The 25,124-nt window shown below is 39.9% G+C and overlaps 1 protein-coding gene across 4 annotated transcripts in view; it reads right to left on the bottom strand.

Annotated features, from left to right (window-relative positions):
- Positions 1-25,124, bottom strand: part of LOC141925972 (sodium channel protein type 5 subunit alpha-like) — a 223,740-nt gene that overhangs the window by 129,813 nt on the left and 68,803 nt on the right. For all 4 annotated transcript variants that reach the window (XM_074830944.1, XM_074830965.1, XM_074830954.1 and 1 more), the window contains exon 8: positions 11,431-11,494. In XM_074830944.1, the coding sequence (XP_074687045.1) occupies positions 11,431-11,494 (64 nt within the window). The remainder of the gene's footprint in view (positions 1-11,430; positions 11,495-25,124) is intronic.

Here is a 25,124-nt window from a genome sequence, read left to right as displayed (position 1 = left end):
CATTTTAGACACATCACTGGTCATGTAGAGTATGTCCAATGTGTACAGCTTTTAACTTTTTTTCTCCCACCAAAAACCCACTGAGTGTTTCAATCACTGCTATTTTTTACCAAAGCAGAATATTGACACAAATTGAAATGCAAGGCAGTAATATAAATAATGCAAAGTAATTTTTAAAATGCCACCCAAACTCGAAATTGAGTCCTGAGAAAGCAGAGTGTGTCTTGGTGTGGAAATCAAGGATTTTTTTTTAAATATCAATTTTATACTGATATAAATCAAATCTCTACAGCCCAGGATAGCAATCCTGTATTGCATGTTGAGATGAGAATACATTGCTATAGGTTTTGAAATTATACAAATCTATGGTGTCAGCCACCAACATTAGACATTTCACAACATTTTAAGAAGCTTAATTTAATATCATTAGTCAAGCACAAATTTTTAAGTAAGCCTGCTTTGAACACTGAAAAAAAGAGTGCTGAAGCATTGCAAAATGTGTTCATATCCTTGTTTGCTGTAGTCTTCAGAAAAAGCAATAAAAATTAAAAAAATAAGAGTTGATGTTTAATGAATTAAATGTAACACACAAGTGAGAATATAATAAATGATTCTGTCACCTTAGGTAGGGCCAAATTATTTTATATCAGCTGAGAACTTAGCAACTATATCTCACAAAGAAAGAGAGAGACTCTTCTAATTTTTTTTCCTGCCAGCCTAGAAATGCCTTCTTCTAAATCTTTCCTACTTTGACTACTTATTGTTTTCTGGTAAGAGCCACATTTGAATAAAAATTACAGTAACATTACTGAGTTAGAAGAGAATAAAATGCAGAAATCTCAGCTTTTTCCCCTTAAAATATGCAGATGCACACTGAATCTCTCTTGTATACCCATGTCCTTTTTTGAGGCAGCCTTTTCACTAAATCTCTTCTCTCCCAAAGGCATCTGCTGTCACTCTCTGCCATAGAGACATGAGGTTTCCGCCTCTGATCTACCGCTGCAGACAGTCTTCAGTGCCTGTGATGTGCTGCTGATGCTGTTCAAGAGCTCTGAGAAATGGATCCTCTGGGTTTCCAAGAAGGAAACCTTTTCCACTTGCTTGCGCTAAGGCATTGTGTCCAGACAGGACATGAACATTTTTGTAAGGCTCATTCCTTTTGCCATGAGAAAATGACTGTACTCACACACTGTGCTTGGCTGGACAGCCTTTCCTTAGTCTTCCATGAAAGACCAATCCCAAGTGGCTCCACTGAGCAGGTCCCATCGCTCATATTTTCCCGTTATTACTAATGGCTAAAACATCTGAATACAGCTGTAGGAAACTTGATGGTGGTTACTTTAATGGTGAACCTAGGCAGGACAGCCAGTTGGAAATTAGATTTCATCTAGAATAAATTTGCCTAAAATCTTAGACAAAATGGAAATTTTACCATTAATTTCAAGATGAGATGAGAGACTTTCCTCTTATTCTCTTTACCATTTTGAACAAGACAGTCTGAAAGAAAGGAGATATTAGTAGTATTGCACTTAGACGTATTTTCATAGGAACCTATTGGCAGCCCGAGATTAGAGGCTACAGCGTCACTCTTAGGTTCACTGCCAATGTTGCTTCCTGGGGAGACTCTGTTTTGATGCAGATGCACATTAGAGCAACTGCTCATAGAACTTTACCACAGCTGCTTGGAAAGCCCGAGGGCATGGAGATGCAACTCTTCTGACTGTGAAAGTAAGCCACGGTACCTCAGATGAATATTTTCTGTTTATAATACAGTTAGTATTTTTTCATGTTTCATTCTGTCTTTATGTGTCTCTCAAATGTTTTCCACTCGACAGTAGATTGCTGGTGTGAAAAGATCTGTCTGACTCCGCAGTGAGTGTACACAGTTCTCTAACATTATGTTCAGGCGTAAGAACATTCAAACTAGGTATCTTCAGCATGAAAAGCATGAACTCCAGCTCAAAAATGCTATTAATGTTAGCTCACATCCTCCTTATGGAGACCAAACACTTGAGACAAAATATCCTACTTTTCAACTCCTTATTCTTGCTCACTCTCTTTCATAGTCAACAGAAGAGATAACCCATGGGGTATGGGAACGCATTGAAAACACTAAGAGGAAAACAAAATACTGCTTCCCAGAAAAACACTCTACAGAAATTTAGGTGTAAGACTCTCACATGAGAATATTATTCTGCAACTGACACCATTTCCTCTGAAGATTTTTTTTAAGGAGTCTCAAGATTTTGCTGAAGTGTCTTCAATGTATAATATTAAGCCTTCCCCTTTGTATTTTTTAGCAAACTCTTTAGCTTCTTTTACTTTGGGGAAGCATTTCATAGGATTGCACTGTCCTCTGATGCACAAGGATGGGCAACAACAGCAAGCTACATAAATATAACATCCTCCACAGGAGCCTCACAGGATGCTGTTCAATTGATCACAATAAAATTAGTGTCATTGATTCAGAAAAGTTAAAAGCATCAGTCTACCTACCTATCCATCAGGCTCTAATCATCACTGTAAACTGGCATTGGTACAGGAAATTAAAGAACATAAGAAACAGCTTTGTTTTAAATAACACAGATTGGGAATTCCAGAGAGTTGTAGCTGAGGGGCATAATTACAAAATGCTCTGTCTCAAGATTTTAATCTAGGCAAGCCAAGTACCTGCTGATCCAGACTGTAGTGGCCAATAGGGCTGTGTAACATAAGATTTGTAGAACAACCATGTGCTGGATTGTAACATTCAGACCCTGAAAATACAGGCAGGGTTGTCCATGTGTTACCAGGAATTAGCATTAAACAGCTGCTAATGTCAGCTACGACATCCATTGGGTAAAGGCTGCACTTTAATTTGGTTTAGGTTGCAGAAGCACACTACGCCTTGTTACACTGGATTGATTATGAAGGAAGAAATAATGGGAATTAAAGTGCATACCGCAGACACATCAAAAATTAAAAACCCAAAGACATATTGTGGTAAGGGCCCCTTAGTGTTCCTGCTTAGGTCACAACTTAAGCCCAAGAATGCAGAAACCAAGCTGAAATGTTTATAGCTGACATCTTTGACACATGGCTAATTCCAGAGGAATGGAAACCACCCTGGTGAGCACGGTGGGATTTCAAAGCCTGGCAGTAAGAGCTGGGACAGCCATAGCCTCCAAAGTTTGTTGATGTGCATGGTAGAGTCTTCCTCAACCTGCCTCTTTGCGCTAAAGTCCTCAGGCCACAAAAGAGAGGCTTTGATCTCCTTTAGGTCACAGCCTGAGCAGTTTTCTCTGCAATTCCCATGTTTTCTCGCCTCCCTTGTCTTTGAAGGAGGAGGAGGCCAGCAGTCAAACAAGGAATGCATACTGTGCACTAGTTGTGGGGGAACAGACAAAGAGCCTTAGACTAACATTTGCTCCTATCTGACAAGATGAAACTACCCATTCTGAAACAGGATGATAGTTAAAAAAATGGATGTTGTAAGGGCAACTGGGCATGTAGGAGGAAGGGGCTGAAAGGTAGAAGCACCCCAACCAAAGCTGAGCATTGCCATCAGCGGGTGCTCAGTCTGTGTGAAAGTCACAGGTCACTCTCCTTCCCCTTCTGTTTCTTGTTTTGTTATATTAAAGACTAATCATGGTTAGTTTTACAGTTCCACAATAATTACCATCTAAGAGACCACATCTGACTTGCAGAGGCACTATTCACATTGGATAGGTCTGACTAGATGCCCCCAGCAGCTCTCACTCCAGGCATCTAACAGGTCAGAGAGAATTTGAAGGGCATTCTTTAAAGCAAGGGATGCCAATGATCTGAAAGGAAGGAAGTGCAAGCAAACCCTACCAAATACTGCAAGTGGGGGGTGGGAGGGAATGAAGAAGAAGAAAAGCTCAGAATAAAGAGCAACATTGACCAGGAGCTGAAACTGGAGGAGAAAAGGGAAGAAGGTACCTTGCTCACAGACTCAGAACACTCCCTGACCTGTGCATGCCACTGACTTGTACCTAGGAAAAATGTTTCAGTCTCCGCCACTGGCTCAGGCAGATGGAAAACCACTGGTTTCAGCCTGAGACATCAGACCCCTCCATGCACGTGCACAAGCAGCGACAGGAAGAACTCCCTCTGCTGCAGTGTGGCTTTTTTAGACTTCATGCTGCAGCAAGATAAGCTAACTCTCATTTCTTCTCACTCAGTCCAGTGTCCAGACACCGGATGTTCTGTCTAACCCATCAAACAAAATATAGGGCGATAGTTTATCATCATAAACATAAAGGTAAATTACCGCTTAATGAAGACTGTAGCCCCTAGTAAGTCTGCTTCTCTCATGTGGATGATGAGCTTATTACAGCTTTGACTAAGAGGTAATATTACCCATCCTTAAGAACTGAGTGGATTTGGATTTAATCCCTACTGCTGCTGTTTAACCAGAGACATGATCATCCAAATACACAACTGATCCCTAGGAGTGGGGACTGTTATTGTTGTCCCTAAGCCTATATAACACCTAAAGGTATGCCCATGGCCCCTGCAGCATCTTTCAGGTGACATACTCGCTTTCTGTTTTTCCTCTTATTCACCTCATTCTCCTGTCACTGTAACCAACACAGAGTAGATGGAAATTTTATCCAATTTACATCAGAATCTAGTTAAAGCATGCCATACAGCCTGAAGGTTTGTAATAAATTCATTAATATTGCTTACTAATCTGGGGTGTAATTATATTATTAGCTCTGGTAGTTTAAAAACATTTTATTCTTTCCAAAATACCCTCACTTTGGTGACATTTGGGAACTGTATCTCCTTTCTCCCTCCACCAGCCTTTCCAGCCTTTCCCACCCATCAGCCAGCTGTACCCCATCAGACTGAATGTGGCAAGTGATATGAACACCCAGTCCCACTAGGCACGTGTCAAAGCTTCCCAGTATCCCGTTCACTGTGACGGACCCATTCATGCAACAAGTTAAACACACGTTGCCAGACCACGACCTGCCTGACAACGTTGGCTAGTCCAGAGATCACCTGCAACTGGTTGTTTCTCCCCAGGAGTATATATGTGCAACCAAGACATCCGAGCACCATCTTCACCCCACTCATCCATCCATGGACTGCACCTCTGAAATGCAAACCCTCCAAGCCAAGGGGGCTCGTCTCACACTAGTTATCCAGTATCCAACACAACATGGCCTGAATCTGGGCCTTCTTTATTAAGAAAACAAGTAAATAATAATAATAATCACAACAATAATAATAATAATACAGATTTAAGTTCAGGCAACTCAGAGCTGCAGTGTTCCTAACTACCAGCACCAGAATAAAAGAATCAGCTGGGTCTATTATTCTCTGGTGCAGTTCCCCAATTTGCAGTACAGCTGGGGTTGTGTTACTGGGCAAGTTTGCTTGTAGTCAGGGGACTAAGAGCTGTGGAAGAGCATGCTGTTTGGCATGTTCTTCTGGTGGACATACGTATTGTTCCAGGCTCTCTGCCTGCCAAGGGCTGGGTGAGAGCTGCAGTGCTGGGCTGTGCAAAGTAGCTTTGGTGGAAGCATCTGATAGCAGCGCTGCTCCTCAGTATGGTGCATGTTTCTTCTCTACCCTTGAGGAGTGTGATAAGCCTTTGCAAGGGACTTTAAATCACCACGTGGAGGATGCATAAAGGCAAAGGAATGTTACTATAGCTCAGAGAGATCAAAGTGCTGCATCGCTGTGCATGCTGTAACAAGTATGCTGACAGTATAGTGGTGTGGAGGACCTACCATAAAAACGTTGCTTTCGGTACTCATGGTGACTATGAAAATAGGCATCTGATGCAATTTTATGTGTTGGTATTAATTGCCTTAGTAAAATGTCACAACACAAAAGGAAACAAATCTTTTTTTTCTGATGATAATTTAGAAAGAGTTAGGACTCACTCAAAAACTTTGAGGAGCACTACACCACATGGTCGTTCCTTCATCCCTTATATGCAATAAGCTCAGTGACAGCAGAATTTAACAAACCATATAGAATCTTGCCCCATGCTGTACATTATTTTAATGTACCCTGTTAAGAAAAATCAAGGTCATAGTGAGGATAAAGGTAGCTAAAGTTTCTATAGCAACAGTTACTAGGATGCAGTTGCCAAAGGTGCTTTCTTGTTGCATCCTGAAGTAGCTTTACTGGCTGCTTTTCCTTCCTGTTCACTAGTCTTTTTGGTAATATCAGTAAAGACACAATGCAAATGTGCTTTCTTTGTCAGTATGATCCAGTAGACTATTCCTGCCCATGAGCTGAATATACAGGACATGTCATGTGAAAGGGAAAAAAAATTAAGCAGTCTGACCTTGAGATCTGAAGGGGACACAAATGGTTTAAAACATGCATATTTTCTGAAAAGCCAGCTCCCTGTTGTAGTTGCAAGTGAAAAAGTGAAAAGAACAAAGATAAGTTTCTCTTTTATGTCTGTCTTTTCACTTTGTACATTGATAGCATCTTGTCTGTTTCTCTTTCTCCTAATGGACAAATTTCCGTGTTTCTTCTATTGCTCTTCCTAACCTTCAGGCAGAAGGGGAAGAAAAAAAACAGCAGTCTAAGCACAGCAGAAATTACTAAGCACTGTGAAATTACAACAGGATAAAAGTGGAAATGCTTTAGAGCTGAAATGTATCTTCCTTTCTCATGAACAGATAATTCCAAGCTGTTGCAGCCCCCATAAGTCTTTATTCTGTGGGGAAGCACAGGACTCTGCAGTACTGGTCATCTCATCATAATGAACAGTTAATAGCCATGGAGAAGGAGCAAGCCATAATCGCATGGGCAGCATGAAGTGGGTTGGTGCTACCTGACATGAAACAGATCCCACAGCCCACTTGCTGTGAGATTTGGTTTGATGATCACAGCAGGGCGATGCCTGGTAGCAGCACTGCTGAGGTGCTCTAGCAGGATCCCTCATTGGATCTGAGGGTGGGATAAGGATTGCATCTCCCCCTGAAAGCAGTGGCTTTGGAGGCTCCCTCACTTCTTGCCTGGTGTTGGCCATGTCTCATTGCCTGGGGCTAGGCACCAACTGCTGGGGCTTGTCCTTGCTCTAGGTCTCTGAGCAAACCCTAAAGCACTGTGTCTGACTACAGGCCTTCCCTTTGTCACTATCACCATAAACACTCACCTGTGTACATGTGGTAATTTTGCGCTCAAGGGCCACTTTCACATAGTAAGGTAGATGCCTTCAAAAGACCCATGATGCCCTATTATAGGCAGTGTATGGTGCTGCTTGCTGTCACCTGCTTTCTATAGCCCTTTCAAAGCATAGTCCACTTGATGCTAAGACTGGATTTCACAAAGGCTAGAGCAGGTTTCAGCTTCTGCTCCTATCTAAGATCTTTCAAATATTTGAGCATTGTACTGGATCTTTATTGGGCCTTCCTCAGGGCTAAACCAAGGTGTTCAGAATTGGATAAGCTATACACCAGGAATTAAATTGAAAAGCAAATTTATAGAGTTTGTAATCCATTTGAAAGTCAGACTATCTGAGCTTTCTCCATTTATTTTAACCAAATAAATAAAAGCTGAAATTGCAAAGAGAACCAACTTGGATAAACCCCAGTGCAGCCACATCCAAAAGAACAACCAAATTTAACCCTGAACATCTAGGAACATGAATAATTCTGAAAATACACTATATTTTTTTTTGTTAAAAGAGCCCTGCTGTTAGCACTGCTTCCAGTACCTGACCAATCTGTGACACACACTTCAGAGCAGAGGATTTTTCCATTAACGTAGTGCTCTGAATGTGTTTGTTGTGAAACACCAAGCATGCATCACTAACATTCACTTTGAGCCAAAGAACATCTTTGATCACAATCATTTGATTTTCTCTCTTCTCCAAACATTACTTCTTGTTTCCATTGGACTCTTTGTTTCTTGTAAATACAAAGCAAATTCTTGCAGTACATCAAGCGGAAAAGTGCAGTTGGATAAACCAAATTAAAAACAACAAAAAAGTTCTTTTTAATTAAATGAAGAAAAATAAAATTTTAGGTATTATGAAGAAAGTTTCTGAGGCATCACATGGGAAACGCCACAGACAGGTTAGTCCTTGTGCAGCTAAGAAATATGCCATCTCCCTGACATTCCTACCACATCTCTGCAACGTGATTTCTCAAGTAGCTTCTTGAAGCTGCTTGAGCATATCTAAAACCATAAATAAATGGTTTTTGTTCCAGCTGCCAGGTGAAGTACTAGAGACATGTTTGTTGCTGCTGAGTGACATACATCTATTCAAATCCCTTCTGAACTAGAATCAATATTAGCTAGATCCATTATCTCCTGCTTTATTGGCAGTTTGGGTGCTTGTTCAGAAAACAGTCCCTCCTAGTAATGTAATAAAGCCCCCACCTTGGAGATAATTAGATTGTCTGTGATATAACATCCACTGACGATCATTTCCCTGCTGATTTTGGCCTGCTACTCCAGCTCAGGTTGCAGTCTCCATCACTACACACTTACATCAGACCATCTGAGTCTCATCACCTAATAATTGCCATAGTAGATTTATTTAGATTTTTTTTTTACTCTTCTATAATAACAGCAACCAGCCAAACCTCAGAGTGTCATTAACATGCTTTTAAAAATGCACTAAAATGGCTTTGTCAATTACCTCGAGATTTAATATCCCAGCCACAACACAGATATCCCTCACTCTAACAACAAATCTCTCCAGGAGTGCACACATGACACCGTCCTTCCTTGCATTTCCTTTGGGTCCTCAGCATACCCCAGAGGCTAACAAATTCAAGTTCAAAATTAGGAGCAGAAGCAAGCTCCGTAAATGCTATGAACACTCAGATATGGCTTTGCCAGCTGTCTTTCCCTACTCTGCCTTCCTGATGCCTCGATGCGTTCCTAACTTAAGCATCCTCACTTGTCATTAATGTCATTACTAATAGATGGAGGAACCACAGTCCGATGCATCTACTCACTCTTAACTCACCTCCCCTGATCCTGTGGTGCAACCTGTCTCAAAAGGTCACACACATTCAGATTTTGTGTTTTACTATTGAACGCACTTACTCCTGGCTTTGACCATTGAAGGATATGAGAAAACAAATCCACTCTGTTAGATAAGTCAGCCTGTAAATGATGGTCTCTCTATCCTAACAGCTGGGAATACATGACTTTGCAAGTCCCCTGAGGCCTTAGGATCATCTTCCCAATTATCTTCATGTCTTTAAACAACAGGAGTGGATGACTGGCAGGAAGTCTGTGCAGCGTATAATAGATGAGACAACACTTGTTAGTCCTGAGCTAAAAAACCAGTATAAATAGGAATATTTATTCCCCATTTTTAGACATTTAAAACCAAACCTTACCCAGTGGTATTAAATATGTAACTAAAACAGCAAGAGGCTGAAGAAGAAACAACTGATGCATAAAGGGAAAGTGGGTTTCCTTTAATGGCACAAACACTGATAGTTTTGATGTATTTATCAAAACAAGTACAGATACTCTAGGTGTGTGGGTGGTATTTTCATCTTCTTATACATGAGATCTGGAAGTTCTCCCCTGGCTGTTTCAGGCTGTGACTCTTTCATAGGCATAGTGCTTCCATTGAAGTTTTTTCTCAGTCATGGCTTTTTGCTGACACATTGCAATTTATTGACTTTCTAGGATAGGAAATAAGGGTGGTTTTGCTAATATGCCTTGCTAGAACCCAACACTTAAATCCATACAGGCTACATATATATAGACACTCCATGGATTTTGGATTGGTATTTAAATTCCTACCACTTGGACATTTTCAAAGCAGTAGGCCCTAGACTATGCCTCACAAACTACCTGTAATCTAATCAACCCTTTTGACATTGCTTATGACCTTAGCAGCCTGCCACCACCATGGTTCTGGTCATCAGAGAGAACAGTATGTAATATTTTGTGATGTGTAAAATATTGTTGCTGTGCAGAACATTTTTTCTCAATAATATTGCTAATTGGCTAGCAAAGGCTGAAGTCCACCAGCATAGGTAGATCGCCAAATTCTGGGATCCCCGGGAAACATCCCAATAGTCTTGGAGTCCAGCCTGAGCCTGGATAAATGCAATGTATTACAATCAACAAAGCACTTAATTAATGAATGCTGACATTGTACCTTCCGTGGAACAAAGAGGAAAGCATGGCCTTCTGCCCAAGTTGCTTACAGTCTAAATTAGACTGGCAATACAGATCAAGCACACAAGACATGCAGAGGAAAGGCTGACACTTCATCTTTCCCTTTGTTTTATGTAAATACAAATATAGGCAGTGACAGCAGAAAGTAAAGCGTCACTTTCCAGGACCCTATGGCTCCTCTTGCCCTCCTGCCCACAAGTGAGTTTAGATTTTATCTTCCCTTCATCTTCCTGCTGTCTCCCTATGCACACATGCCTTTTTTCACATTAAGTTCTTCCTAATTTAACCCTTTTTTTTTTTTCCAGTCTTCCACATTTATTTCTGCCAACTCAAAACGTCTCCCTCCAAAAGTAGATCATCTCACCTTCTCCCCTCACTTGACCTAGGTCATCCACATCCCTGGTTCTAATACTTGCACATATTTAGATCAAAATCTCATTCATCCCACCACTCTAAGGCCTTTTCTTCCTTTTCCTACAACTCCTAACAGCCTACAGTCTTTGCATGACTTATAATCTCTGCTCAAACAAGATCACATCTCTTTCCATCCCATCTGAACTCTTTCATTTCCATCAAGTTCATGAGAACCTGTCAAATAAAATCACACTCTTAGACCCTGAGGACTGGATGCAGGAGGAACTGTTAGCATCTACAGATAATGGGATATGAATAAAGTTCTTTATGCAGAGTAAGTTAGTATACCACAGAAATTACTCTGGATCTCTTCACTGTCTATACTATAAGAAAATGAAACACACGTAGTGTTTAAATATATCATGTACAAATGTATATCACAACTCAAAACTAAGTACCTTCCCACGTCCAAAGCATGTTATTTTGGGGACTAGCATTTATTGATTTGTTTATCTTCCCTTGCCAAAAGCCAAGAATTCATCATCAGTCTAAATCTCTCCAGCTTTTCCGTTTCCTTTCCTGTTTTATTTCCTTTAAAATACTCTCCACTCAGCCAAAGTGTTATTTAGTTTTCATTATTTTTTTTACTGAGAAATTTAAATGTATTGGAAAAGAACTGTAATAAGGCCTCTAAAGATTTTAGACCTGAATAAGTGACACACATAGACTTCTCTTCCCTGCAGTTCAGAAAATTGTATTACTATGCACAATATTGTCATTATCCTCTCTCCTATTATTACTGACACAAGGAAGTTGAAATATCTACTTCATGCTGGTGAGAAGTGGACAGAACTGAAGGAAAATGTAGGGAAAAAAAAGAAAAAACAAAAAACCAACCTCACAACAAAAACGAACCAGAAGTGGAGATATTTTTAAAGCACTTACCCAGCGTCAGTACTATTGCCACACAGTAACACATCTTCTGTGCCATTTTTTACAAAATAGTTCACTGCAACAGAAATACAGAAATGGCTTTTTAACAAATACATTCTGGGAATGATAACATTCACAAATATAATCCACCAACCAGCATATTCAATTGGGACAGTAATTAAGAGACGAATGACATGCTTTTGCTTTGTTTTGCTAATTTTAACTTTTACAAATTGTAAAAACAAATATAATTTTTCAAAGCATTTTAAGCACTTGCTCTTTGAATTCCAAATCTGACCAGTTTAATCAGGTGGCAGCAGGGCTGTGGGCAATGTTTGTAGGAAGCATCATCTAGCCATGTCCCTGGCTGTTCTAACTGAGAACATTGTTACTGAATTGAGTATAGCACTATGTAGTGAAACCAAACCATAAGCTTTCCTGTAACTTTTAGACTCTACACTGATGAGATACATATTGATTGAAGTTTGTGATAGAAATTCCTGATTCATAGGTTAAAAATGCAACCAACTATAAGTCAAAATGTAATAATACTAGCAAAGCAGCTCACTCTCAGTCTGGTGGATTTTGCTAGGCAGAGAAAATATACAGTATAAAGCAAAAGAAACAGAAGAGTGCACCCTGTTAAAGATAAAACAAACAAGGAAGTATTCGTAAAGACAACTGTTTATCAACGTAGTTATCTGTAATGGCAGTAGAGAGAGACAGGCACTTCTTGAGGGAGACTCAGAGGAGCAAGCTAAATTTAAGTGCACTGGATCATTCCCTGGTTGACTATCGATGAGGCTTAAGGAAATTAGCATCCCCAGGCTAATGAGAGCCTTTGCGTACATAGTCCCTCTTCTATCCCCAGCCAACAAAGTCTAACATTCAGAGAAACAGAACAGGAGGCCAACTTCTTCTCAAAAGCATAAGCAAAATCAGTTTTCCAGAGAGCATCTGAAGAAAAGGAGATGTTCTTAGGAGCATCTCTAAAACCTGAATGGCAGCATGGAAGAACTGATAAAGGCATTGATCTAGAAACACAATAAATGAAAAACCAGAGGCCAGTAGCTGGCTGATGGAGGGTAGATAATCCGATGTGCTTTGCTCTAGCAGAGAGGACATGATCCCCTGTTGACATAAGACATGATGATGGCAGCCATATGCAGCATGTGTCTGTGAGCAGAGGGGCCTCTGCAGATGATGCTCAGAAGAGGTTCTCCATTCTAGGCTAACCCTCTGTTGTGAAATATTTTAAAAATCGAGAGTGACAGCTTATCTAGGCAGGATATGCAAAGAATGCTCAATGGCTCAAGCCACCGAACAGATGTGCTGTGGCTTTCTCAGTAAGCTGCGAGCCGTGGAAAAGCCCTGCCCTGCTGCATGCCAAGAGGGAATTACTGTCCATGAGCTTGTGGTTATGAGGGCACATGATGTTGTTCACAAGTTATCAGAGCATATATCCTGCTCAGACTGTATGCTTTTTCACTTTGTCTCACATGTGGGCTTTCTACAGAAACATCTTGACTGACAGCAATATCCAAGGTATTCAGTATGGTTAAGGATATGTGATCAATCACCACAGAAGGGGGAAGGATCCCATGTCTTTCATCTCCTTTCACCCTCCACTTCTGCCGGTGAAAGAATTCTGCTTTTCTCAGGACAGGTGGTATCTTATTTGGGATACACAGATTTAGTGACACAAACCCATCAGACTCTGGGATACAGAGGAAATATGACAGAACCATGAGATAAGAGATAGACAAACTGCAGAGTTTCTGAACCTTGTTAAATGGTATCACTACACAGGGGTACCCTGAACTTCACAAACGTGCACTACTTCCTGGGAATTGCAACTTTTCATACTGCAAAAGTTAAGACCAGGAAGATCATAGATCCGTCACTGTGTGTTGACCACTTTCTTCAAGGGATGACTGAAGCTCTGGAGCACAGTGCTGATTGAAGACCAAACTAACACCTCCTGGTCAGTCAAATCAGAAGGTGAAAACAGAGTCAGACCACAGAAGTAAGGAGGAAAAGGAGACTCTGTGTGTAAACAAGAAATGTAAATTCTCAACAACAGGCAAAATTCTGTTGTCTGCTGTTGACTTAAACATTTACCTTTTTAAAACAAACAATATGGTAGGTGCCAAAGAGTGCTATGAAATGCACGCTGAGGAACCGGTGTGTAGATGTTGCTGGGGGTCGTATCTTCAGCATGGAGTCTGCAACTGTGCAACAGAATGTTGCAGCTACCATGCCAAACCTCAGCCTGAGGAAGAGCTGAATTGTTGATTCCCTACTGATAAATGAAGGGGGGATTAGAGTATTATACCCAAGGAGACAAATTGCTGTATTACCAAAAATGTGCACAACAATCAATTTGTCATTCAAAGCAAGTTGGTCTGGATTTCAGTCAAGCATGCCAGGCAATCAGAGGTCTTTAAGAACCAAACAGTCATCACTCTTGTTTTTAAGAGCAAACCACCCATGGCCTCAGCTTTGCATCAGTTAACTGTAACACGGACAAAGAACATAAAACTCCTTTTTCATTTACAGCAGGATTTTCTCTCTGAAACATAGACTGCTCAAACTGATCAACACCACCTGAAAACACAATGACTTTTTCATTCTTTTGGAAGATTACAATTAATTTTGGGGTTTTTTTTGTCAGTTTTTTCACTGAAAAAATTCGGCATGTCAGTGGGAAAAGAAATAGGAAAACAAAAGTGGAAAACAAAACTGAAAAACTCCATATTAGATTTTTTTCAACTTTTAAAGTAAAATCAAGCTGAAACATGCATGTGTGTACATAATATTTATGCAACATGCCATTCTCTCCAAAGGAAAAAAAAATACTTTTTTTTATACCAGGTTTACTAAAATGTTGATGTCATAGTTATAGTGCATACAATGCCTTTTAGGAACTTTTCTACAGGAATTTTCAGAGTAGGATAACTACCTGATCATATTAAAAGAATTTTTAAAAAATGGTCAGAATAACGCCCGCTTCATATCAGTTTCTGATGGGTCACACATTATTTACTCCATTGTGGCTAAATAAACTCATTTATTTTTCAATAATACAAAACATTTCTTGTCAGTACTCAGCAGTCAAAAATTCAACAGAAATGTTTTCTAATAACCAGATGTTATCTTCTCCAAAACATATGCACATTTGTGCCTGAGCCTTATAAATACACACTAAGACCCTGTATCTTCAATGTTCCCGACATAGTATTACTCTGTTAGGTTGATTCTGTTGCCATTAAATAGGTGTACGATGAATCTATGTGTTGGTGCTGTCTTTCCAGGACTTGTGTTTTAGAGGTGCCAAATTCAGCAAAATAATCCTGTAAAGTGAGTGTTCACAAGCAGATTACCTTCTTACAGACAGCAAGATGATGGCAACTGCTTCAGTCAAAGTGGCTCAAGCACCAATAACAGAAATATTTGCTGAAACCCACGACTTGCTGTGTTCAGGGTATGACAAAACTCATGCTACCATAACATCACTGCAACTAGTACTTGTGCCAGTTAGATGGAAAGTAGTAGAGGTCTACCTCCATCTACTATGGATCACATCTTCCTTGGTATTGACATTAGCACACCTGTACCACCAAAGAGTAAACACTCTAATGAATTCCCTTAATTGTTTTCAGAAAAGGATTAATAACAAATATTACTCAGCACAGTTGTTGCACAGTTGTTATACATTACATTATTATTTGGCAGGGACTACTGTTGGTTGTCTTTAGATGTGACATGGAGCCCAGACAACAAAACTCCATGACTGTAGAGTGGAGTAATGTCTGCTCTTCCCCATCACCATCGGAGGGACCTTATACTAAACACAACCCAGAAAATAATGTTCATTAATCCAGCTCTCAGTTACAGTTACATCAGCTGAGAGTAATTCAATCTCTCCAACATTTTCAGAGCTCCTGGCTTTCCAGGGACACCAAGAAGCTTGATAGCTGCTTGATAGCAGCCCTAACCATCAGTTGTCCCTTAAAGCTTAAGCGTGCAACAGCGTTAAGAAGATGAAAATATATCACCCCATTTTTTCCTCCTATTACACTGTGAGTTGCTGTATCTCCTGAAAGTCCATGCTCTGCCTCCTACACTGCTCAAAGCACACAGCATTGACCCTAGTTTTAAAGTTGCTGTATGCAAGTAATGAGGAAATATACAAATTCCTCTAGATTATACTTGCAATGTCTTCCTTCCAAAGTCAGTTCCTCAAGCTTCTCATTCCTCAAATTTCTGCTGTTTCATTCTACACTTTTTCCAATTTATAAATATCTTTCAGGTTTCCGCGTTGCTCCCTTCCACACCAGGCAATTCTAACAGAGCAAACATTCACAATGTCTTCACCTGTCAAGTTAAAAAAAAAAAAAAAAAAGGACAAACTTCCTCAAAAAATAATGTTTTCTAACTAAAATTATGCTCCACCTTATGCTTTCCACACCTACATCATACCACTGAGAAGAAAGTCAGTGGGGTACATAGAGCTGCAGGGTAGAAAACCTCTTCATTTCTGTGCAGAGGAAAGGAAAATTTTCCAGATCAGAAAAATAAAAAAAAATTTAGCATCAGCTAACATGGTTTCCGAGTCCAGCTTCTGTTTCTCCTTCAAAGACCCAACTGAAATCATATTTTGACTCGTCTCACAACAAATTCATTCCAATTTGAAAAACACCTATATATTATCACACTTGCATAAAGAGCAGCATTCAAATATCATTCGTCACTGTCCAGAGAAGAGTCCTCTGGCTGACTTTCTAACAATAACTTCAGAGAGGTGTCTGTTATCTCAGACTATTTATTGCAGCCACACGGGTGCTTGCTAGTTGGAGATTTTCTCCCTGTGCTATGGCTGGCAGAAAGCACTTGACAGCCACCGAACGTCCCAATTCCAAATTTAAAATGCAATTCAGAAAGCCCCATCATGTTACAGTTGTGATACGTGACATAGAAACAAAATAGATAACACCCCCTCCTCACCCTTTCGCCCACCGGCACAAACACACTGTACCTCCTCGTAGTACATAATAATTAAAACGAATCCTTGCTGCACTTGCTGTGTGCACACTGTGTCACATACGGTGAAGTCTCTAATAAATGAAATTGAGTTTGAAGATGAAAAACATGCCTCACAAAAGCGATAGAACAGGCTGTATTAAGGGTATTATTAGGGAAGAATGCTTGGGAATAAATAGCACTGCCAGTTAGTTCTTCCCTGCTAAAAGGGGTTACAAATAATTATAATAATCAGTTACTCTCCTGTTGCTCACCCCATGACAGGGGATCTGTCTCTCCTCTGCTGTCCCCTGGCATTTGCTGCTGCTGGCCCTTCTGCTGGGTTTCACAGGCTCTTGGGTGCTCTCCTCTCCCTTCTTGCTCCCCATTCTTCCCTCCCTCTTCCCCTGGACACTGGCTTCTGTCCCAGATCTCTACTGCCACCTTACCCTGTAACCATCTGGAAGGACATTTTCAAAACTTCAGTTAAAAAAGGAACAAGAAGAGTTAATTGTGAGGATGGTTGGGTGGGTAGAGGGGGCAGACATCAAGGGGACAACTTTTTTTTGAGAATCTTATAGACAGCATTGGCTAATACATGATTTCAGGGTAACTACAGCCTTGAATTCTGGGCATGAGCTATCCTACAGGAGATATGGAGGGGCTGGGAGGAGGCTGTAGAAAAATGTACAACAAGATGCTGGGAGGAAAGTGGTCTCCTTAAGCTCGAGTGTCTCTACTAGGCTCCTATGAGTGCTTCTCCCCATGCTTGAGACAAGCCAAAGAAGCAATTTCTCAGCCAGGGCTCAGCAGTCACCACAGCATGGAAAATGTGTCCGATTTTGATAGTACAGCTTTTCCCCTCTTTGAAGAAAAGACACTAAAAATATCAATCAAGCCCTCTGCTAGATGGCTCCCGTGCACTAGGAAGAGGCTCTGAAAGCCTCAAAGATCCACAGTACCTGGTTTGTGCTGCCTGTATGGTCCGAGGGAAGGAAAAGCATGCCAGGAGGGAAGGAAAAGCACATCAGGGGCGTTTGGAGCCGTGGACTAGAAGGAAGCAGAGAATTTAGATGCTGTCAAATTGGCTTGGAGACCGTGCCAAGTCCATGAGCATCCCAAGGAAGACAAGAGACAATGACTAGCAATAAATACACATGCTGGCTTTTAAACATCTTCAGATAACCTCCTTCCACGTCTCTGTGTCTGACCAGTCATGCAGACCCATGCTCTTAGGGCTGTAGGCTGCATAGCACATAACTAAAAGCATATTCAGTACCACTTGTTTAGACATACACTTCACATGAATAGGCAGCAAAATGCTGAAGCGTGCTCTCCAGAAGTTTTGTAGAGGTTTTGTGTTTTGTGGAATTTTTTTATATATTTCACACAAAAGAATTAAAATCAAAAGCTGCTGCAAGGGTCAAATGCATTTGTGTTTACAGACAGATGCCAGAAATAAAAGAAAATACTCCTGCTTGTACTGTGATAGAGAAAATAAATGAATTGGATCAAAAACTGGCTAAGAGACAGAAGACAAAGGTTAAGATGAAAAGTCAATGTGCAGTATCTCTTCAGGCTAACAGAGGGCTGTATCTGCACCACTTTATTACATTTATAAGTACAAGGGAAAGAAAAGGTGAGCAGAAAGGTGGCAAAATCTACTATATGCAGTATTCTCCAGGTAAATCAAGTCCAAAACCAGGACCGAATAAAGAACACTAGAGAGGCCTATTCCACTAAAAAAAAATGAGTGGAGAAATGCAAAGTGAGAAATTATGTTGTCAGAATGTGAAGGAAAGCAGAGGAGAAAATCTCACCCATCCATAACCTTGTCAAGTTTTAAATTCCCTGCATCAGTTCAGGTAAAGATATGGAACTTTTATGGATCTTTAATGAACACTTTTATGTAATATGAAGCTATGATCAAAGAACAATGTAATATTGAGAAACAGGAGGAACAGGATGGAGTACTATAAGGGAAACAACCTATAAACCAGTGGCTTGTCTCATGCAGTTCTGTTTAATATCATTATCAATGATCCAGACAAGGGGATAGAGTGTACCCTCAGTAAGTTTGCAGATGAGTTGGGCTTGAGGGTAGAAAGGCTCTACAGAGGGATCTGGACAGCCTGGATCATGGGCCGAGGCCAATTGTATGAGCTTCAACAAGGGTCAGTGCCAGGTTCTGCACTTGGGTCACAACAACCCCATGAAACACTACAGGCTTGGGGAAAGCTGCCCAGTGGAAAAGCACCTGGGAGTGTTGGTCGACAGCCGACTGAAGTAACAAGTGATAGGACAAGAGGAAAAGGCCACAAGTTGCACCAGTGGAGGTTTAGATTGGGTGTTAGGAAAAATTTCTTCACTGAAAAGGTTGTCAAGCACTGGAATAGATTGCCCAGGGAAGTGGTTGAGTCACCAGACCTGGAGGTATTTGGTGTAGATGTGGCACTTAGGGACGTGGTTTAGTGGTGGACTTGCAGTGTTAGGTTTATGGTTGGACTCGATGATCTTAAAGTTTTTTCCAACCTAAATGTTTCTGTGATTCTGATCCAGAAGGGAGACCACAGCATTGCTTTCAAGAGGGTAACTGATGGACTGGAGGGTATTAAGAGGTGGGTAATGAGAATGACTGGGAAAAGTTTAATAAGAGCGATTGAAAAAACTGAGATCTTTTTTCTTAGAAAAGAGGTGACTATCAGAGTCAAAAATAGCATGCATTCTGGAGAATGAGAACAGGCAGCTTTGTGTGCTCCTGGTCACAGAATGTGATAACAAGGTTTTTGTCCTAAGAAATGGAGGGGGAAAAAAGGAAAAACAAAAAAGAAAAAAAATTGCAAAACTAAAGATAAAGGAAATATTTTTCACTACACTTGACATTTCAACTGCTGAAGTTACTGCCGCAGACTGCCCCTGTGACCAAAACATTCAAAGAAAGATTTGTTGCTTATGTAGATAAGGATATCCACAGTTATAATAATTAATGTTAATAAGAAATTAGAAAAATATCTATACTTCAGGCTCTACTAATTTCTTCTGGAACACATTGGGCTGCTCTGTGCCACAGACAGATGTTGCTGTATGTACACCAAGGCCAGATTGAGCCTGGCAACTCCCATATTTTATCTCCACCTCACTTGGGTGAATTCAGTTGATGAAAAGTATCAGGAGAAAATATTTCTTTACTTATTTCTTAGAAGCAGTGCAATAAGGGAAAGCAGCAATGCAAGCTGTTCTCTGCCAGTTGGCTCACAGTGCACCTCAGCTGACTGTTCAGAGTTAAAAGTGAAAGCTGCTTCTTGCCTTTGCAAGGCATGTTATTGCTGGACCTGGAGCAAGCAGAAGTCCATGGACAGGCTCCAAAGGATGCAGATGAGGTCCTTTCAAATGCACATCACTGTGTAAGTCAAGTGGAATATTAGTTTGGTAGTTTATGAACAATTTGAAGGTGCAGGAAAACTCTGAAAAAGTTCAGTCTGAATCTTCCATGGCAGAACTTTCCTTTAATAGATCTGTCCTTTCTGTGAGCAGTAATGCAGTGATGAAAGCAAAAGAAATGTACCTGGGAGACAATCCTCCTGTTTTACAAATTCTTCCAAGATAAGAACTTACTCTTTTACCATAAGGCCAAGAACAAATCCTACTGAAGGGTCTGGAAGAGACCGTATTGGATACAACAGTACCAAGTCCTATGTTTTTCTGAACCTTGCACTTCTTCCTCTGGGCCTTTCTTTTTCTATTTAGCTTAAAACATTAAAGTGCACAGGTACAATACCCATGTTAGTAACACATCAGAGCATTAACGTTTGAGCATTTATGAAGCTGTTTATGAAAAGATCCACAGCACCTGAACAGAACCACAATATCTACAGTTAACGGTGGAGTAATGTGAATAGGTTCCATGCTGACAAGCACAGTCTGAAAGCCCAGAGAGGTTCTTTGTCTTAATCATTAGTTCATATATAATCATACATAATAAAACACCTATTCCAGTCTCATCCTGATTTATTGCTTCCCTCTTTTTTCCCACCTCCATAATTACTCATCAAACACTCGCTGTCTTCTATTACCACCTCAGACACCACCTCAAACACTTCAGCTTTCCCCAAACTTTCTACATTTATTATCTGATTTGGACATCATTATTTTCCATACAGTTCTCATACAATTTCAGAATATCTGTTCATACAGTTCCATTTCAGTGGTTCTGAAATAAAAAATGAAGCAATTCGTCTGGCAGAGCTAACAATCAGGCACAGAGCTTAAAGATATTTATGTACACACACCTGTATCTATATACACACATATATATTTCTATATATTCACAGACATATGCCTCAATATCCATGCCCATTTAATTCAACAGTACATTACACCTAGGAGGATGTGGAAAGGCTCTAGAATTATTTCACATTGGTCTGGAACTGCTCCTGATATATCAGCTCTCAGCAGTCAGGCTGGCTGTGATTGCATTCACACCACATGCGAGACCAGTTGCTTCCCACAAGCCTGTGATCCCTTCTCAAGGACCCAAGAAAACCATGATTTGGATGGGTAACACATCAATGTTCACCCAGTTGCTCTGCCACCAAAGGTCATCTATGCTCATGTTGCTCAACCTTAGGCATCTAACATGGTTGGTTCAGTTGGACCATCTTCCCAGACTGCTAGTATGATTAAGGGATGGAAAATGAAGCAGGCTCCTCCAGAGGCCACCTCAGAAAGTTCCATCTCCAAATCACTCCTATCACTTTGTTGGATGTAACTGGGAGCTGCAAAGACTAGGTACCTAAAATAAGGACCTAAACCTAATGTGTTTTATACATCTTTCTAAATACAGAACCTGAAGCAACCATAAGTCTTCCAGGTCTAACTGGAGATGACAAAACAGATGTTACATTTCTCTTTATCTGGATTTTTTCTTTGTAATTAAAGTTTTTATCCCCAGACCTTTGGTAACTACATAGTTTGACTTCAGAAGAAGAGAAAAATCACTGCCATGAAATGAATGCCAGAAACTAGCCTGGAAAAAAATAAAAAGAAACCCAACCCTGAAAAGTCCTCTCTTAAGCTATAAAAATAGCAGCTGAACCCTCCCAATAAAAAGTTAATAAAGCTTAAACATTATTTTACTTTATTTTTAAAACTTTTTTATTTCAATATCTTGGACAGGTTTATCTAAAGGGAATTACAGGCTTTTATTTTACCTTACAAGACACTGATTTTGAGAGAAAATATACATAGAACACTTTGAAAACAAGACCCTTTCAGTCCTCCCCTTAAACAAGATCCCTTTAAGTAGGGTATTTATTTTAAAGAAAAAAAAAATACTGGGGTTTGACACTATAATTTTGTAAGTGATTTTATACTAATTTTACTATATTTAAAGGATTTTTCTTAAGTGTTTTTTCTTATGTTTTCAGCACTTACATTGAGCTCTGCTCTACAAAAGAACACACTATTTAAACCCAGATTTCTACTTACTACTTACTGACTTGTCAATAATCCATTTTAGTAATGGAATACATAAATGACATTAAAGATTCTACAGTCATCAGCCATGTGAATCAACTACACTCAGTCCATTGGTACATCTTTTGTCTCTCTAAGCCAGTGACATATCTGACATCATATAGCTTTCAATCCACTCTATCTTACACATTCATAAAGCTTCACTTCATCAAACACATCTTTAATTTAAACACCACAACATACGACAGGCTTTCAAGTATGCTATTTGCAGCTGCTTTCCTAGAAATCTTTACACGTATTGGAATTAAGCTTGCAGTTTTTCAGTCAGCTGGTATTTCTAATCTATTAGCTCTCCTAAAGATAACTGACAGCTCAATAACTTTGTTATTGATATTTTGATCACATAATTTTCATAATGCTCTGGATGTAAACTATCACTATTTTCTACTTTTTTTATTTCTTTGTTTCATTTTTTTATATTTTTATATTTTATATTTTATTATATATGAGCACTGCTGCATCTACAACTTCTGATTCCCAGGTTTGTTGTTATTATTAATGTCTAAAAATAATCCTCCTTGGGTTTATTGATTGCAGTCCCTTACAAAATCAATAACTGCAGGTAGGAAAAAAATTACTTACCAGTAGTCATTGTTTTCCCAGATGAATGAGCTGTGTCTCCATTTTAACTTTACCATTGGCATTTGATATCAAGAATTTTTTAGCCCGATTCTATCTAATGCTCACCTGTCCCCCACCACACACTCCATTCATACAGGCAAAGAACAGTCCTACAGAGGAGGCTGGGACACCTGATGAGTGATTTCTGCCTTAATCTTCCTTTTTCCCCTTCCTAGGTTTGCAGTGGCAAGCATTATTCATTGGAGGCAAAACCAGACTGGAATAACTTTTCTGATAAACCTTATTCTTTGAGGTTGGTCTGTAAATCGTGAAGACCTAAAGTCATTTAAATTGGTGGAAAGAATAGAAAAATCCTCCTGTTCATCATGAGATAGATGTGCCCACCAAACGTCAGATTTTAGACCTTCATCTCCACTGTGGGTTGAGGAGACACCAAGCAGGTGTCTCACCTTAACATGACTGCTGTGCTCAGTAACTAAGTTGAGGCAACAGAGGCACCTACAGTAACTTAGATGAAGTTTCTTTCACAGAATTAAGCTTTTAATGACAATGCCATGAAAGTCCCCTTCTTGACAGTCTGATTAGGAATATTCAATGTCACTTTTGTATGCTAGGACTTAGTGATTAGTGAAGCTAAATGGAAGAGATCTCAGTATGAATTTTCCCACTGCTTAAGGGCTCTGTCCCTTGCTTCCTGAGTTACCTGGCACTTCCTCCAGCTTCAGGAGCCATTGAAATGATGGAAGGAACAAGCAAAGTGTTGGGTGCATAAGTAGAAAATCCTTAATCCTTATGGGATTTAGTTTATATGATCATCTCATGGCAGATGTACAACAAAAGGAGAGAACCCAACAATTCTCAACAATGCTAGCAACCTTGCAATGTAGGATTGACAAGTTCATGCAAGAAAGACTAAGTAACAGTCAAAGGCCTGAAAGGGGATGTGGTGGGGGCTTACTGCTTATGGATCTATCATGTACAGATTTAGGAAAAAAAGTTTTTATTCTGTCACCACAATTCCTGCCACCACCACTGCTAGTGCTGGCACACTGCCTTTATTGGTGGTGGAGGCAGGAACAGGGGTAGCAGAGGGGCTGGGCAGCACCTGCACCATCAGTCAAGATAGTAGTGGTGACCACAGCGGTAGAGCAGGGAAGGACATGTAGGTATTGAATGTTTAGCTAAGGGAAGGAGTTCCTGAACCCTGGGGGCACGGTGGTTATTTCCTCAAGGATCAACGAAAAATCAAGTATTACCACATAATTGTGGTTAAGCCAGTGATGATGCACAGTTTATAAACTGACTTTTTTCCCCAACTATAAAATGAAAATAAGATGATTGAGAAAACAGATGAGAAAAATTTCCTGCCTGGGGGCTGAAAGGATTTAATGAAAGATGACACAGTTTAGTCCAGATATCAAGTCAGTTTTGAATAAAAAAGTGGAGCTGAAGCTGTCCCAGGCCTTCTACAAGACCAAAATGTCTCCTGTACCAAGTGCCTGTGGCACACAGTTATCTCAAGTTTAAAAAGGCTTAGAAAGACTGAAAACCAGTTTTTATCTTCCTTTGCACATCATGACTAAGTCTCTCAGCTATTTCCTCTGCAGCACCAGGCAATTCTTCACTGTATTACCCTTTTAAGGGGTTTCATTAATTTTTGTTTTTTCATTCATACAAAAATGTTCAAAGGCACAAGAGGAGGCTGATGCCATTTCAGAGGCTCCCCGCTGTCCTTTAAAACCTTAAAAACTCTCTCAAAGAATCCAAAGCAAACTTCTGCTCTCCAAGAAGAACAGAACTGGCATATCACCCTGTTTTGATTCTTTATTTTGATGCCCTGATGAACAGAATTAACAATTCATTTTTCCAATTCTGCTTTTGAGTGTTTTTCACTCCTTTATTTCTTTACATTCCTCTTTTTTAAAAAAGTATTATTATCAATCTCTGACAATATTTCAGGTTTATATTTTCTGGTTTTTAGATTAGTATTGCTGCTCCAAACTAAGTAACTCAGTCACATTGGTTTTTAGGTCTCCAAAGAGCTTTTATAATTGTCTCTGCTCCCTTTGAGTGAACTCTACTATCTCAACATGTTGGCCAATTTTCTTCTCTAGTTCTTCTTCAGAATAAACACTGACACTACTCTATTTCTTAATATATTCCTCTTTTTATCTAATTTGGCCTGCCTACACTTTAATCTAACTGTATCTGTTGCTTAATTCCCTGCAGTACTTGAAATTCAGACTGTTATTAAATTGTGGTCAGTACTACTCTGCTAAACAGTCACTTCATTTCACCATAATACTTATGCAAAATGAAATATAAATCACTATCCCATCTAGTTACAAAATAAGCCTGTCTTTCCATTTCTGAATTGCTTTAGTGCAACAGTCAACATTAAATGAAAATCCTACTTAATATTGGTCTCCCTAGCCTAATAGCTAAGCCACCTTCTCCAGCATTTCAAGGAACACTTAATTATTCTTATTCAGAGGTCAGTACATTTTTCCTAAAAAGCTACTTTTCTTCTAGTTCTTCAGTGGCCTGCTGCACTGACTCAACACTTG

This window comes from Strix aluco, chromosome 1 (assembly GCF_031877795.1).
Source record: "Strix aluco isolate bStrAlu1 chromosome 1, bStrAlu1.hap1, whole genome shotgun sequence".
Classification (NCBI taxonomy): Eukaryota; Metazoa; Chordata; class Aves; order Strigiformes; family Strigidae; genus Strix; species Strix aluco.
This window is presented reverse-complemented; position numbering and strand designations above follow the sequence as displayed.